This window comes from Bombina bombina, chromosome 1 (genome assembly GCF_027579735.1).
Source record: "Bombina bombina isolate aBomBom1 chromosome 1, aBomBom1.pri, whole genome shotgun sequence".
Lineage (NCBI taxonomy): Eukaryota > Metazoa > Chordata > Amphibia > Anura > Bombinatoridae > Bombina > Bombina bombina.
The window spans coordinates 338,503,050-338,520,959 of record NC_069499.1 but is presented as its reverse complement, the minus strand read 5'-3'; the positions used below and the strand labels follow the sequence as shown (position 1 = coordinate 338,520,959).

The 17,910-nt window shown below is 40.2% G+C and overlaps 1 protein-coding gene across 2 annotated transcripts in view; it reads left to right on the top strand.

Annotated features, from left to right (window-relative positions):
* The window catches only part of TMBIM1 (transmembrane BAX inhibitor motif containing 1), a 249,393-nt gene that overhangs the window by 114,485 nt on the left and 116,998 nt on the right, over positions 1 to 17,910 (top strand). For both annotated transcript variants that reach the window (XM_053698127.1, XM_053698125.1), the window contains exons 6-7: positions 1,244 to 1,294; positions 2,755 to 2,794. In XM_053698127.1, coding sequence (XP_053554102.1) covers positions 1,244 to 1,294; positions 2,755 to 2,794 — 91 coding nt within the window. The remainder of the gene's footprint in view (positions 1 to 1,243; positions 1,295 to 2,754; positions 2,795 to 17,910) is intronic.

The following is a 17,910-nucleotide window of genomic DNA, read 5'->3' as shown; positions in this document are numbered from 1 at the left end:
CAAGATATAGGCATTGGAACAAAGGGAAAGTATGGTCCATATAATTTCAGCAGACTGACTTAGGTTGGCAACAGATTGAACATAAAGGTATTGCCTTTATTCTCGTTTTTACTTAGATCAACAAGTGTATGTCCCACCTCTTCACAGTGTGTTTTGTCCTATGCTGTGTTGAATAACACTGTTGACCGATTCACCCCTTGCTCTACAGGACATTCACAAATGGTTCCCCTCTAGCCACCTCTTGCTCTATACAGGATATTCACAAATGGTTCCCCTCTAGCCACCTCTTGCTCTATACAGGATATTCACAAATGGTTCCCCTCTAGCCACCTCTTGCTCTATACAGGATATTCACAAATGGTTCCCCTAAAGCCACCTCTTGCTCTATACAGGATATTCACAAATGGTTCCCCTCTAGCTACCCCTCGCTCTACAGGATATTCACAAATGGTTCCCCTCTAGCTACCCCTCGCTCTACAGGACATTCACAAATGGTTCCCCTCTAGCCACCCCTCGCTCTACAGGATATTCACAAATGGTTCCCCTCTAGCTACCCCTCGCTCTACAGGACATTCACAAATGGTTCCCCTCTAGCCACCCCTCGCTCTACAGGACAACCACAAATTGTTCCCCCTCTAGCTACCCCTCGCTCTACAGGACAGCCACAAATGGTTCCCCCTCTAGCTACCCCTCGCTCTACAGGACAGCCACAAATGGTTCCCCTCTAGCCACCTCTTGCTCTATACAGGATATTCACAAATGGTTCCCCTCTAGCCACCCCTCGCTCTATAGGACAACCACAAATGGTTCCCCTCTAGCCACCCCTCGCTCTACAGGACATTCGCAAATGGTTCCCCTCTAGCCATCCCTCACTCTACAGGACATTCACAAATAGTTCCCCTCTAGCCACCCCTCGCTCTACAGGACATTCAGATGTGTCGCCTCTTGGGGCCTATCAGCTACCTATTCCCTCATCATATAGTCCACAGTGATCCATACCCTACAACATATGGGTAATCCTAGCATTCCTCCATGCACATCTGTAGAAAGAGGACCTTTCCACCTCTTTAGGATAAGCTCCCAAGCCCCAAAATATCATAGGGCTACCTCAGAAACTATTTAGTCACCGGTAATCTCTGTTTGTTTTTTGTTTGATTAGCTTTTCAACTGGAATAGATTAGTATAATCTACTACACCATTGATAATAATCTCTCTAAATATTGTTTTCTCTTTTGTCTTACAGTGCTGTTTTCTTTGTCTCATATATGGTTCTTTCTTGTTGTCAAGGTCCAAGGTGAGTGAGTATTTTTTTATTAGCTAGCATTTTTTCCATGGTGTTTTGACATTTGTGCTATATAACCGGGCAGGAGCTGTTTCTGCTGCAAGAGAACCAGTAAGTTTACTTAAAGGGACAGTCAAGTCCAAAAAAAAACTTGCATGATTTAAATGGGGAATGCAATTTTAAACAACTTTCCAATTTACTTTTATCACCAGTTTTGCTTTGTTCTCTTGGTATTCTTGGTTGAAAGCTAAACCTAGGAGGTTCATATGCTAATTTTTTAGACATTGAAGACTGCCTCTAATCTGAATGCATTTTGACCACTAGAGGGCATTAGTTCATGTGTTTCATATAAATAACATTGCACATTGCACGTAAAGTTACCCTGTAGATAGCACTGATTGGCTAAAATGCAAGTCTGTCAAAAGAACTGAAATAAGGGGCAGTTTGCAGAGGCTTAGATACAAGGTAATCATAGAGGTAAAAAGTATATTTCTATAACATTGTTAGTTATGCAAAACTGGGGAATGGGTAATAAAGGGATTATCTATCTTTTTAAACAACAAAAATTCTGGTATTGACTGTCCCTTTAAAGTAGCATCATTTTTAAAATTGTGTCTATATTTGAAATTATTATTTGATTGAATCTAATTTTAAACTGACATTAAAGGGACATGATATACAAACATTTTCTTTCATCATTAATATAGAGAATACAATTTAAAAAAAAGTTTCTAATTTACCTCTTATCAAATTTGCTTTGTTCACTTGCTCTTTGCACATGTCCGGAGCATTACATGTCAAGAAATAGTGCTGGCATTTATTGCGCTTGCTCATGTATAACATTGTTGCAAAACTGCTGCCATGTAGTACTGCAGACATGTGCACACTCCTTACTTCCTGCTTTTTCAACAAAGGATGACAAGAAAACGAAGAGAAGTCGATAATAGAAGTCAATTGGAAAGTTGTTTAAATTTATATATTCTATCTGAATCATAAAGTAACATTTTGGGTTTTATGTCCCTTTAAGGTAGCATATTCTCATTTTAATTTAAAATATTTCCTTTAAGTTGTCATAGTGTTTCTGATAAACAGGTAGATAGATGACACTGACAAAAGAAACAAAAAATAGATCCGTTTTTTCTTAAGCATGGACATTCCTGCTTCTGTTATAGTTAGTTTGATTCTTTGCTTTAAATTAGTAAAAACAGGATTGGAAGTGCACTGCTATATATTTCAGACTTCCTTTTTATGTCCCTTTAAGTTTATGATGAATTAAATACTGATATATTTTCATATATTTCATGGGTATTATATTTTATTGTAATTATAACACTGCTTAGAGCTGTCCCTGAGAGGAACTAATGTTCACGTAATAAATATATTGACTTTTGTTTTATATCCTGTTTCTGTGCATCTCTAACAGGACAAATGGTGTATGATTAACTTGATGTCATTTCTGTTTCTTCAAACAGGAGGCGTTTTCCATGGAATATCATCTTGCTCAGCATATTTGTAAGTGTTTATAATGACTTCAGGAAAAAAAGGGCAGAATAATCTGACATTTCATGTATATTAAAAAGCTAGCAGAAAATATAACTACCTTATGGCTGTGTTACTCATTGGCCGATAAGCAGAACTCCCATTGTGTTATTGGTGGACAGTAACACACCTGAAATGCATAAAAACAAGAATTGCTGAATGCAGGAACATTTGTTAAAAAACTAATACATTTTAAAATGCCATCTGTTTGACTCATTTAAACAAGTACTTAGTTAAAGGGACAATAAACACATTGAAATTATAATTTCTTTCATGTAATTAGCAAGAGTCCATGAGCTAGTGACGTATGGGATATACATTCCTACCAGGAGGGGCAAAGTTTCCCAAACCTCAAAATGCCTATAAATACACCCCTCACCACACCCACAATTCAGTTTTACAAACTTTGCCTCCGATGGAGGTGGTGAAGTAAGTTTGTGCTAGATTCTACGTTGATATGCGCTCCGCAGCAAGTTGGAGCCCGGTTTTCCTCTCAGCGTGCAGTGAATGTCAGAGGGATGTGAGGAGAGTATTGCCTATTTGAATGCAGTGATCTCCTTCTAAGGGGTCTATTTCATAGGTTCTCTGTTATCGGTCGTAGAGATTCATCTCTTACCTCCCTTTTCAGATCGACGATATACTCTTATATATACCATTACCTCTGCTGATTCTCGTTTCAGTACTGGTTTGGCTATCTGCTATATGTAGATGAGTGTCCTGGGGTAAGTAAGTCTTATTTTCTGTGACACTCCTAGCTATGGTTGGGCACTTTGTTTATAAAGTTCTAAATATATGTATTAAAACATTTATTTGCCTTGACTCAGAATGTTCAACTTTCCTTATTTTCAGACAGTCAGTTTCATATTTGGGATAATGCATTTTAATTTAACATTTTTCTTACCATAAAATTTGACTTTTTCCCTGTGGGCTGTTAGGCTCGCGGGGGCTGAAAATGCTTCATTTTATTGCGTCATTCTTGGCGCGGACTTTTTTGGCGCAAAAATTCTATTTCCGTTTCCAGCGTCATACGTGTCGCCGGAAGTTGCGTCATTTTTTGACGTTATTTTGCGCCAAAAATGTCGGCGTTCCGGATGTGGCGTCATTTTTGGCGCCAAAAAGCATTTAGGCGCCAAATAATGTGGGCGTTTTATTTGGCGCGAAAAATATGGGCGTCACTTTTGTCTCCACATTATTTAAGTCTCATTTTTTATTGCTTCTGGTTGCTAGAAGCTTGTTCTTTGGCATTTTTTCCCATTCCTGAAACTGTCATTTAAGGAATTTGATCAATTTTGCTTTATATATATGTTGTTTTTTCTCTTACATATTGCAAGATGTCTCACGTTGCATCTGAGTCAGAAGATACTACAGGAAAATCGCTGTCAAGTGCTGAATCTACCAAAGCTAAGTGTATCTGCTGTAAACTTTTGGTAGCTATTCCTCCAGCTGTTGTTTGTATTGATTGTCATGACAAACTTGTTAAAGCAGATAATATTTCCTTTAGTAAAGTACCATTGCCTGTTGCAGTTCCTTCAACATCTAAGGTGCAGAATGTTCCTGATAATATAAGAGATTTTGTTTCTGAATCCATAAAGAAGGCTATGTCTGTTATTTCTCCTTCTAGTAAACGTAAAAAATCTTTTAAAACTTCTCTCCCTACAGATGAATTTTTAACTGAACATCATCATTCTGATTCTGATGATTCCTCTGGTTCAGAGGATTCTGTCTCAGAGGTTGATGCTGATAAATCTTCATATTTATTTAAAATGGAATTTATTCGTTCTTTACTTAAAGAAGTACTAATTGCTTTAGAAATAGAGGATTCTGGTCCTCTTGATACTAATTCTAAACGTTTAGATAAGGTATTTAAAGCTCCTGTGGTTATTCCAGAAGTTTTTCCTGTTCCTAATGCTATTTCTGCAGTAATTTCCAAAGAATGGGATAATTTGGGTAATTCATTTACTCCTTCTAAACGTTTTAAGCAATTATATCCTGTGCCGTCTGACAGATTAGAATTTTGGGACAAGATCCCTAAAGTTGATGGGGCTATTTCTACCCTTGCTAAACGTACTACTATTCCTACGTCAGATGGTACTTCGTTTAAGGATCCTCTAGATAGGAAAATTGAGTCCTTTCTAAGAAAAGCTTATCTGTGTTCAGGTAATCTTCTTAGACCTGCTATATCTTTGGCTGATGTTGCTGCAGCTTCAACTTTTTGGTTGGAAACTTTAGCGCAACAAGTAACACATCGTGATTCTCATGATATTATTATTCTTCTTCAACATGCTAATAATTTTATCTGTGATGCCATTTTTGATATTATCAGAGTTGATGTCAGGTTTATGTCTCTAGCTATTTTAGCTAGAAGAGCTTTATGGCTTAAAACTTGGAATGCTGATATGGCTTCTAAATCAACTTTACTTTCCATTTCTTTCCAGGGTAACAAATTATTTGGTTCTCAGTTGGATTCCATTATTTCAACTGTTACTGGTGGGAAAGGAACTTTTTTACCACAGGATAAAAAATCTAAAGGTAAAAACAGGGCTAATAATCGTTTTCGTTCCTTTCGTTTCAACAAAGAACAAAAGCCTGATCCTTCATCCTCAGGAGCAGTTTCAGTTTGGAGACCATCTCCAGTCTGGAATAAATCCAAGCCAGCTAGAAAGGCAAAGCCTGCTTCTAAGTCCACATGAAGGTGCGGCCCTCATTCCAGCTCAGCTGGTAGGGGGCAGGTTACGTTTTTTCAAGGAAATTTGGATCAATTCTGTTCACAATCTTTGGATTCAGAGCATTGTTTCAGAAGGGTACAGAATTGGTTTCAAGTTGAGACCTCCTGCAAAGAGATTTTTTCTTTCCCGTGTCCCAGTAAATCCAGTAAAAGCTCAAGCATTTCTGAAATGTGTTTCAGATCTAGAGTTGACTGGAGTAATTATGCCAGTTCCAGTTCCGGAACAGGGGATTGGGTTTTATTCAAATCTCTTCATTGTACCAAAGAAGGAGAATTCTTTCAGACCAGTTCTGGATCTAAAAATATTGAATCGTTATGTAAGGATACCAACTATCAAGATGGTAACTGTAAGGACTATCTTACCTTTTGTTCAGCAAGGGAATTATATGTCCACAATAGATTTACAGGATGCATATCTGCATATTCCGATTCATCCAGATCATTATCAGTTCCTGAGATTCTCGTTTCTGGACAAGCATTACCAGTTTGTGGCTCTGCCGTTTGGCCTAGCTACAGCTCCAAGAATTTTTACAAAGGTTCTCGGTGCCCTGCTGTCTGTAATCAGAGAACAGGGTATTGTGGTATTTCCTTATTTGGACGATATCTTGGTACTTGCTCAGTCTTTACATTTAGCAGAATCTCATACGAATCGACTTGTGTTGTTTCTTCAAGATCATGGTTGGAGGATCAATTTACCAAAAAGTTCTTTGATTCCTCAGACAAGGGTAACCTTTCTGGGTTTCCAGATGGATTCAGTGTCCATGACTCTGTCTTTAACAGACAAGAGACGTCTAAAGTTGATTACAGCTTGTCGAAACCTTCAGTCACAATCATTCCCTTCGGTAGCCTTATGCATGGAAATTCTAGGTCTTATGACTGCTGCATCGGACGCGATCCCCTTTGCTCGTTTTCACATGCGACCTCTTCAGCTCTGTATGCTGAAGCAATGGTGCAAGGATTACACGAAGATATCTCAATTAATATCTTTAAAACCGATTGTTCGACACTCTCTAACATGGTGGACAGATCACCATCGTTTAATTCAGGGGGCTTCTTTTGTGCTTCCGACCTGGACTGTAATTTCAACAGATGCAAGTCTCACAGGTTGGGGAGCTGTGTGGGGATCTCTGACGGCACAAGGAGTTTGGGAATCTCAGGAGGTGAGATTACTGATCAATATTTTGGATCTCCGTGCAATTTTCAGAGCTCTTCAGTTTTGGCCTCTTCTGAAGAGAGAATCGTTCATTTGTTTTCAGACAGACAATGTCACAACTGTGGCATACATCAATCATCAAGGAGGGACTCACAGTCCTCTGGCTATGAAAGAAGTATCTCGAATTTTGGTTTGGGCGGAATCCAGCTCCTGTCTAATCTCTGCGATTCATATCCCAGGTGTAGACAATTGGGAAGCGGATTATCTCAGTCGCCAAACGTTGCATCCGGGCGAATGGTCTCTTCACCCAGAGGTATTTCTTCAGATTGTTCAAATGTGGGAACTTCCAGAAATAGATCTGATGGCGTCCCATCTAAACAAGAAACTTCCCAGGTATCTGTCCAGATCCCGGGATCCTCAGGCGGAGGCAGTGGATGCATTATCACTTCCTTGGAAGTATCATCCTGCCTATATCTTTCCGCCTCTAGTTCTTCTTCCAAGAGTAATCTCCAAGATTCTGAAGGAATGCTCGTTTGTTCTGCTGGTAGCTCCGGCATGGCCTCACAGGTTTTGGTATGCGGATCTTGTCCGGATGGCCTCTTGCCAACCATGGACTCTTCCGTTAAGACCAGACCTTCTGTCACAAGGTCCTTTTTTCCATCAGGATCTGAAATCCTTAAATTTAAAGGTATGGAAATTGAACGCTTGATTCTTGGTCAAAGAGGTTTCTCTGACTCTGTGATTAATACTATGTTACAGGCTCGTAAATCTGTATCTCGAGAGATATATTATAGAGTCTGGAAGACTTATATTTCTTGGTGTCTTTCTCATCATTTTTCCTGGCATTCTTTTAGAATACCGAGAATTTTACAGTTCCTTCAGGATGGTTTAGATAAGGGTTTGTCCGCAAGTTCTTTGAAAGGACAAATCTCTGCTCTTTCTGTTCTTTTTCACAGAAAGATTGCTATTCTTCCTGATATTCATTGTTTTGTACAAGCTTTGGTTCGTATAAAACCTGTCATTAAGTCAATTTCTCCTCCTTGGAGTTTGAATCTGGTTCTGGGAGCTCTTCAAGCTCCTCCGTTTGAACCTATGCATTCATTGGACATTAAATTACTTTCTTGGAAAGTTTTGTTCCTTTTGGCCATCTCTTCTGCCAGAAGAGTTTCTGAATTATCTGCTCTTTCTTGTGAGTCTCCTTTTCTGATTTTTCATCAGGATAAGGCGGTGTTGCGAACTTCTTTTGAATTTTTACCTAAAGTTGTGAATTTCAACAACATTAGTAGAGAAATTGTGGTTCCTTCATTATGTCCTAATCCTAAGAATTCTAAGGAGAAATCGTTGCATTCTTTGGATGTTGTTAGAGCTTTGAAATATTATGTTGAAGCTACGAAATCTTTTCGTAAGACTTCTAGTCTATTTGTTATCTTTTCCGGTTCTAGAAAAGGCCAGAAAGCTTCTGCCATTTCTTTGGCATCTTGGTTGAAATCTTTAATTCATCTTGCCTATGTTGAGTCGGGTAAAACTCCGCCTCAGAGAATTACAGCTCATTCTACTAGGTCAGTTTCTACTTCCTGGGCGTTTAGGAATGAAGCTTCGGTTGACCAGATCTGCAAAGCAGCAACTTGGTCCTCTTTGCATACTTTTACTAAATTCTACCATTTTGATGTATTTTCTTCTTCTGAAGCAGTTTTTGGTAGAAAAGTACTTCAGGCAGCGGTTTCAGTTTGAATCTTCTGCTTATGTTTTTTGTTAAACTTTATTTTGGGTGTGGATTTTTTTCAGCAGGAATTGGCTGTCTTTATTTTATCCCTCCCTCTCTAGTGACTCTTGTGTGGAAAGATCCACATCTTGGGTAGTCATTATCCCATACGTCACTAGCTCATGGACTCTTGCTAATTACATGAAAGAAAACATAATTTATGTAAGAACTTACCTGATAAATTCATTTCTTTCATATTAGCAAGAGTCCATGAGGCCCGCCCTTTTTTGTGGTGGTTATGATTTTGTATAAAGCACAATTATTCCAATTCCTTATTTTATATGCTTTCGCACTTTTTTCTTATCACCCCACTTCTTGGCTATTCGTTAAACTGAATTGTGGGTGTGGTGAGGGGTGTATTTATAGGCATTTTGAGGTTTGGGAAACTTTGCCCCTCCTGGTAGGAATGTATATCCCATACGTCACTAGCTCATGGACTCTTGCTAATATGAAAGAAATTAATTTATCAGGTAAGTTCTTACATAAATTATGTTATAAAATGTTTATGCCCAGTGCAACAGTTTTGCACTATACTTTAACCATTTAAATGCAGATGAAAACAGGTGGTCAACATCCGCACAATGATGTACTGTAGGTGCGATCACATGCCGTCATCCTGGGGAGTGTTGCTTTTTATCGGTCCTCCACTTAACGAGGTGGCCAAGGGTATCCGCATCACCAGGGGAATTCAGGAAAGCCAGTGAGTCCTGGAAACCTGAAAGTGCCAGTCTATTAGAAGGAGCTTAATGGGACACAAGTCAAAATACGTTTTTACGATTCAGATGCAGTTTAAAACACGCAGTTTAAAGACACTTTCTAATTTACTTCCATTATCAAATTTTGCACAGTCTTTTTATATACACACTTTCTGGGGCATAAGATCCTACTGAGCATGTGCACAAGCTCACAGAGTATACATATAGTAGTCTGTGATTGACTGTCAAATGATACAGGAGGCCAGAAAATAAGAAGAAAAAAAAAAATTTGTCAGCAAAAAATCTACTGCTTATTTGGAATTCAGAGAAGGTTTAAAATCAGTCTTTTTATTATGTACTTATTAATTATGCAATTCTACTGTTTGGAAGGAAATCACCTAATCTTTCAAATTGTGTGTATCGTAGAGGTATAAAGTCAAAGTTTTACTAAAACTACACGTTTTTAATGAAGGGTTCTCTAGGCACTGATAACAGGTCCTTAAAAATATCTACAGATCTCCCAAGACCCCTTGTTTTAAAGCCCATAAGCCCTTCTCTAAAATAGAACCCCTATATAGGCTTTAATAGCAGGAGATCACTGTGGGAATACTTTTAGTAGAAGCGAACGGTAGCCCATATGTGCACACACACCATTGATTTTTTTTTTCACACTTTTTTTTTTATATTTCTCGCATGTCATGATTATATACATATAATAATGTATTTGAATTTGCTGGGTCTGCTGAAACCCCCCCAATATATAGCATGTATGGGTTCCTTGCTGAAAAATGACATACAGTGGGGCTTAAAGGGACACTGAAGCCACATTTTCTCCAACATAGGTGTGTCCGGTCCACGGCGTCATCCTTACTTGTGGGGATATTCTCTTCCCCAACAGGAAATGGCAAAGAGCCCAGCAAAGCTGGTCACATGATCCCTCCTAGGCTCCGCCTACCCCAGTCATTCTCTTTGCCGTTGTACAGGCAACATCTCCACGGAGATGGCTTAGAGTTTTTTAGTGTTTAACTGTAGTTTTTATTATTCAATCAAGAGTTTGTTATTTTGAAATAGTGCTGGTATGTACTATTTACTCAGAAACAGAAAAGAGATGAAGATTTCTGTTTGTATGAGGAAAATGATTTTAGCAACCGTAACTAAAATCCATGGCTGTTCCACACAGGACTGTTGAGAGCAATTAACTTCAGTTGGGGGAACAGTGTGCAGTCTCTTGCTGCTTGAGGTATGACACATTCTAACAAGACGATGTAATGCTGGAAGCTGTCATTTTCCCTATGGGATCCGGTAAGCCATGTTTATTACGATCATAAATAAGGGCTTCACAAGGGCTTATTAAGACTGTAGACTGTTTCTGGGCTAAATCGATTCATTATTAACACATATTTAGCCTTGAGGAATCATTTTATCTGGGTATTTTGATATAATAATATCGGCAGGCACTGTATCAGACACCTTATTCCTTAGGGGCTTTCCCAAAGCTTAAGCAGAGCCTCATTTTCGCGCCGGTGTGGCGCACTTGTTTTTGAGAGGCATGGCATGCAGTCGCATGTGAGAGGAGCTCTGATACTTAGAAAAGACTTTCTGAAGGCGTCATTTGGTATCGTATTCCCCTTTGGGCTTGGTTGGGTCTCAGCAAAGCAGATACCAGGGACTGTAAAGGGGTTAAAGCTTAAAACGGCTCCGGTTCCGTTATTTTAAGGGTTAAAGCTTCCAAATTTGGTGTGCAATACTTTTAAGGCTTTAAGACACTGTGGTGAAAATTTGGTGAATTTTGAACAATTCCTTCATGTTTTTTCGCAATTGCAGTAATAAAGTGTGTTCAGTTTAAAATTTAAAGTGACAGTAACGGTTTTATTTTAAAACGTTTTTTGTACTTTGTTATCAAGTTTATGCCTGTTTAACATGTCTGAACTACCAGATAGACTGTGTTCTGAATGTGGGGAAGCCAGGATTCCTATTCATTTAAATAAATGTGATTTATGTGATAATGACAATGATGCCCAAGATGATTCCTCAAGTGAGGGGAGTAAGCATGGTACTGCATCATTCCCTCCTTCGTCTACACTAGTCTTGCCCACTCAGGAGGCCCCTAGTACATCTAGCGTGCCAATACTCCTTACTATGCAACAATTAACGGCTGTAATGGATAATTCTGTCAAAAACATTTTAGCCAAAATGAACCCTTGTCAGCGTAAGCGTGGCTGCTCTGTTTTAGATACTGAAGAGCATGACGACGCTGATATTAATATCTCTGAAGGGCCCCTAACCCAGTCTGATGGGGCCAGGGAGGTTTTGTCTGAGGGAGAAATTACTGATTCAGGGAACATTTCTCAACAGGCTGAACCTGATGTGATTGCATTTAAATTTAAGTTGGAACATCTCCGCATTCTGCTTAAGGAGGTATTATCCACTCTGGATGATTGTGAAAAGTTGGTCATCCCAGAGAAACTATGTAAAATGGACAAGTTCCTAGAGGTGCCGGGGCTCCCAGAAGCTTTTCCTATACCCAAGCGGGTGGCGGACATTGTTAATAAAGAATGGGAAAGGCCCGGTATTCCTTTCGTCCCTCCCCCCATATTTAAAAAATTGTTTCCTATGGTCGACCCCAGAAAGGACTTATGGCAGACAGTCCCCAAGGTCGAGGGAGCGGTTTCCACTTTAAACAAACGCACCACTATACCCATAGAGGATAGTTGTGCTTTCAAAGATCCTATGGATAAAAAATTAGAAGGTTTGCTTAAAAAGATGTTTGTTCAGCAGGGTTACCTTCTACAACCAATTTCATGCATTGTCCCTGTCGCTACAGCCGCATGTTTCTGGTTCGATGAGCTGATAAAGACGCTCGATAGTGATTCTCCTCCTTATGAGGAGATTATGGACAGAATCAATGCTCTCAAATTGGCTAATTCTTTCACCCTAGACGCCACTTTGCAATTGGCTAGGTTAGCAGCTAAGAATTCTGGGTTTGCTATTGTGGCGCGCAGAGCGCTTTGGTTGAAATCTTGGTCGGCTGATGCGTCTTCCAAGAACAAGCTACTAAACATTCCTTTCAAGGGGAAAACGCTGTTTGGCCCTGACTTGAAAGAGATTATCTCTGATATCACTGGGGGTAAGGGCCACGCCCTTCCTCAGGATCGGCCTTTCAAGGCAAAAAATAGACCTAATTTTCGTCCCTTTCGTAAAAACGGACCAGCCCAAAGTGCTACGTCCTCTAAGCAAGAGGGTAATACTTCTCAAGCCAAGCCAGCTTGGAGACCAATGCAAGGCTGGAACAAGGGAAAGCAGGCCAAGAAACCTGCCACTGCTACCAAGTCAGCATGAAATGTTGGCCCCCGATCCGGGACCGGATCTGGTGGGGGGCAGACTCTCTCTCTTCGCTCAGGCTTGGGCAAGAGATGTTCTGGATCCTTGGGCGCTAGAAATAGTCTCCCAAGGTTATCTTCTGGAATTCAAGGGACTTCCCCCAAGGGGGAGGTTCCACAGGTCTCAGTTGTCTTCAGACCACATAAAAAGACAGGCGTTCTTACATTGTGTAGAAGACCTGTTAAAAATGGGAGTGATTCATCCTGTTCCATTAAGAGAACAAGGGATGGGGTTCTACTCCAATCTGTTCATAGTTCCCAAAAAAGAGGGAACGTTCAGACCAATCTTAGATCTCAAGATCTTAAACAAGTTTCTCAAGGTTCCATCGTTCAAGATGGAAACCATTCGAACTATTCTTCCTTCCATCCAGGAAGGTCAATTCATGACCACGGTGGATTTAAAGGATGCGTATCTACATATTCCTATCCACAAGGAACATCATCGGTTCCTAAGGTTCGCATTCCTGGACAAACATTACCAGTTCGTGGCGCTTCCTTTCGGATTAGCCACTGCTCCAAGGATTTTCACAAAGGTTCTAGGGTCCCTTCTAGCTGTGCTACGACCAAGGGGCATTGCGGTAGTACCTTACTTGGACGACATTCTGATTCAAGCGTCGTCCCTTCCTCAAGCAAAGGCTCACACGGACATCGTCCTGGCCTTTCTCAGATCTCACGGTTGGAAAGTGAACGTGGAAAAGAGTTCTCTATCCCCGTCAACAAGGGTTCCCTTCTTGGGAACAATTATAGACTCCTTAGAAATGAGGATTTTTCTGACAGAGGTCAGAAAAACAAAACTTCTAGACTCTTGTCGGATACTTCATTCCGTTCCTCTTCCTTCCATAGCTCAGTGCATGGAAGTGATCGGGTTGATGGTAGCGGCAATGGACATAGTTCCTTTTGCGCGCATTCATCTAAGACCATTACAACTGTGCATGCTCAGTCAGTGGAATGGGGACTATACAGACTTGTCTCCGAAGATACAAGTAAATCAGAGGACCAGAGACTCACTCCGTTGGTGGCTGTCCCTGGACAACCTGTCACAAGGGATGACATTCCGCAGACCAGAGTGGGTCATTGTCACGACCGACGCCAGTCTGATGGGCTGGGGCGCGGTCTGGGGATCCCTGAAAGCTCAGGGTCTTTGGTCTCGGGAAGAATCTCTTCTACCGATAAATATTCTGGAACTGAGAGCGATATTCAATGCTCTCAAGGCTTGGCCTCAGCTAGCGAGGACCAAGTTCATACGGTTTCAATCAGACAACATGACAACTGTTGCGTACATCAACCATCAGGGGGGAACAAGGAGTTCCCTAGCGATGGAAGAAGTGACCAAAATTATTCTATGGGCGGAGTCTCACTCCTGCCACCTGTCTGCTATCCACATCCCAGGAGTGGAAAATTGGGAAGCGGATTTTCTGAGTCGTCAGACATTGCATCCGGGGGAGTGGGAACTCCATCCGGAAATCTTTGCCCAAGTCACTCACCTGTGGGGCATTCCAGACATGGATCTGATGGCCTCTCGTCAGAACTTCAAAGTTCCATGCTACGGGGCCAGATCCAGGGATCCCAAGGCGGCTCTAGTGGATGCACTAGTAGCACCTTGGACCTTCAAACTAGCTTATGTGTTCCCGCCATTTCCTCTCATCCCCAGGCTGGTAGCCAGGATCAATCAGGAGAGGGCGTCGGTGATCTTGATAGCTCCTGCGTGGCCACGCAGGACTTGGTATGCAGATCTGGTGAATATGTCATCGGCTCCACCTTGGAAGCTACCTTTGAGACGAGACCTTCTTGTTCAGGGTCCGTTCGAACATCCGAATCTGGTTTCACTCCAGCTGACTGCTTGGAGATTGAACGCTTGATTTTATCGAAGCGAGGATTCTCAGATTCTGTTATCGATACTCTTGTTCAGGCCAGAAAGCCTGTAACTAGAAAGATTTACCACAAAATTTGGAAAAAATATATCTGTTGGTGTGAATCTAAAGGATTCCCTTGGGACAAGGTTAAGATTCCTAGGATTCTATCCTTCCTTCAAGAAGGATTGGAAAAAGGATTATCTGCAAGTTCCCTGAAGGGACAGATTTCTGCCTTGTCGGTGTTACTTCACAAAAAGCTGGCAGCTGTGCCAGATGTTCAAGCCTTTGTTCAGGCTCTGGTTAGAATCAAGCCTGTTTACAAACCTTTGACTCCTCCTTGGAGTCTCAATTTAGTTCTTTCAGTTCTTCAGGGGGTTCCGTTTGAACCCTTACATTCCGTTGATATTAAGTTATTATCTTGGAAAGTTTTGTTTTTAGTTGCAATTTCTTCTGCTAGAAGAGTTTCAGAATTATCTGCTCTGCAGTGTTCTCCTCCTTATCTGGTGTTCCATGCAGATAAGGTGGTTTTACGTACTAAACCTGGTTTTCTTCCAAAGGTTGTTTCCAACAAAAACATTAACCAGGAGATTATCGTACCTTCTCTGTGTCCGAAACCAGTTTCAAAGAAGGAACGTTTGTTGCACAATTTGGATGTTGTTCGCGCTCTAAAATTCTATTTAGATGCTACAAAGGATTTTAGACAAACATCTTCCTTGTTTGTTGTTTATTCAGGTAAAAGGAGAGGTCAAAAAGCAACTTCTACCTCTCTCTCTTTTTGGATTAAAAGCATCATCAGATTGGCTTACGAGACTGCCGGACGGCAGCCTCCCGAAAGAATCACAGCTCATTCCACTAGGGCTGTGGCTTCCACATGGGCCTTCAAGAACGAGGCTTCTGTTGATCAGATATGTAGGGCAGCGACTTGGTCTTCACTGCACACTTTTACCAAATTTTACAAGTTTGATACTTTTGCTTCTTCTGAGGCTATTTTTGGGAGAAAGGTTTTGCAAGCCGTGGTGCCTTCCATTTAGGTGACCTGATTTGCTCCCTCCCTTCATCCGTGTCCTAAAGCTTTGGTATTGGTTCCCACAAGTAAGGATGACGCCGTGGACCGGACACACCTATGTTGGAGAAAACAGAATTTATGTTTACCTGATAAATTACTTTCTCCAACGGTGTGTCCGGTCCACGGCCCGCCCTGGTTTTTTAATCAGGTCTGATAATTTATTTTCTTTAACTACAGTCACCACGGTACCATATGGTTTCTCCTATGCAAATATTCCTCCTTAACGTCGGTCGAATGACTGGGGTAGGCGGAGCCTAGGAGGGATCATGTGACCAGCTTTGCTGGGCTCTTTGCCATTTCCTGTTGGGGAAGAGAATATCCCCACAAGTAAGGATGACGCCGTGGACCGGACACACCGTTGGAGAAAGTAATTTATCAGGTAAACATAAATTCTGTTTTTTTCTTTCGTGATTAGGATAGAGCATGCAATTTTAAGCAACTTTCTAATTTACTCGTATTATAATTTTTTTTTTTCGTTCTCTTGCTATCAAGCTTTTTTCTTGGTTCAGACCTGTGGACAGCACTTTTTTTATTGGTGGATGAATTTATAAACCAATCAGCAAGGACAACCTAGGTTGTTCATCAAAAATGGGCCGGCATCTAAACTTACATTCTTGCATTTCAAATAAAGATACCAAGAGAATAAAGAAAATTTGATAATAGGAGTAAATTAGAAAGTTGCTTAAAATGTTATGCTCTATCTGAATCGCAAAAGAAAAAATTTGGGTTCAGTGTTCCTTTAAGTATGAGCAGCATCTAAAACATCCAACAGGAAATGGCTTAGCAGTTAAGGTGTTATTTATTTGAATAATAGAAGGTCATTATACCAACACCATCATTCTTTAATTCTTTATTTTGCCCCTTTTTCATGTAATTTAAAGGGACACTGAGAACAACCCAGGTTGTTCAACAAATATGGGCCGGCATCTAAACTTAAATTCTTGCACTTCAAATAAAGATACCAAAAGAATGAAGAAAATTTGATAAGAGGAGTAAGTTAGAAAGTTGCTTAAATTTCATACTCTATCTGAATCACGAAAGAAAAAAATTGGGTTCAGTGTCGCTTTAAGTCCAAAAAATTGTGGATTCTCCAGTTCTAAGAATTCAAAGTGCACATGACAGACTTAGCAAGCTTAAACCCTGCCACATAGTTAACTCTAACTGGCTTCAGCACAGATGATAAGAACTGCAAAACAAGGGATGTTTTGTTGACATGACTGCGCATAGTTCTGTCTTCTCCAGAATCGAGTCTGGATTGGCTCCTGCAAACAAGGAAAATGGTTGGTGGAGTTTGGCTATTGAAAAACAAGTGCAGCAAACATGGTCAATGAATTAAAGGACCAGTCAACACAGTAGATTTGCATAATCAACAAATGCAAGATAACAAGACAATGCAATAGCACTTAGTGTGAACTTCCAATGAGTAGTAGATTTTTTTCTGACAATTTTAAAAGTTATGTATTTTTCCACTCCCCCTGTACCATGTGACAGCCATCAGCCATTCACAAATGCATACACGTACCATGTGACAGCCATCAGCCATTCACAAACGCATACACACTTATTCTTGTACATGCTCAGTAGGAGCTGGTGACTCAAAAAGTGTAAATATAAAAAGACTGTGCACATTTTGTTAATGGAAGTAAATTGGAAAGTTGTTTAAAATGGCATGCTCTATCTAAATAATGAAAGTTTAATTTTGATTGAGTGTCCCTTTAAGCAAAAAAAAAAAAATCTAACTCACTTAAAGGGACATGAAACCCAAACAATTTCTTTCATGATTCAGATAGATAATACAATTTTAAACAACTTTCTAATTTACTTCTATTATCTAATTTGTTTAATTCTCTTGGTATCATTTGTTGAAGGAGCAGCAATGCACTACTGGTTTCTAACTGAACACATGGGTGAGCCAATGACTATCCGTATATATCTGCAGTCACCAATCAGCAGCTAGAACCTAGGTTGTTTGCTGCTCCTTAGCTTACCTAGATAAACCTTTCAGCAAAGAATAAGAAGAGAAGGAAGCAAATTAAATAATAGGAGTAAATTGGAAAGTTGATTAAAATCTTATTCTCTATCTGAATCATGAAAGAAAAAAATTGGGTTTCATGTCCCTTTAAAGTGATGGTAAATCCTAGTGTTTTTGAAATGCTAGGATTTACCAGTGCTACAAATATATCAGATATACATAATAGTTTTGAATGTACACAATTGTTTTTGTAATGCTTTAAGGGAAACCATTTTGGCAGTATATTGACTTATTAAAGTAATGGTAAATCCTAGCCATTTGAAACGCTAGGATTTACCAGTACTACAAATAAAGGGGATTTTCAGTCATGAAGTATAAAAATGCTTCATGCTATTTGCCTGCAGTGTATGCCGCTCTGAGTACCTCAGACTGAACGCATGGCTATTGGCTAAGAGATGGAAATATTACCTCATTGAAAAAATA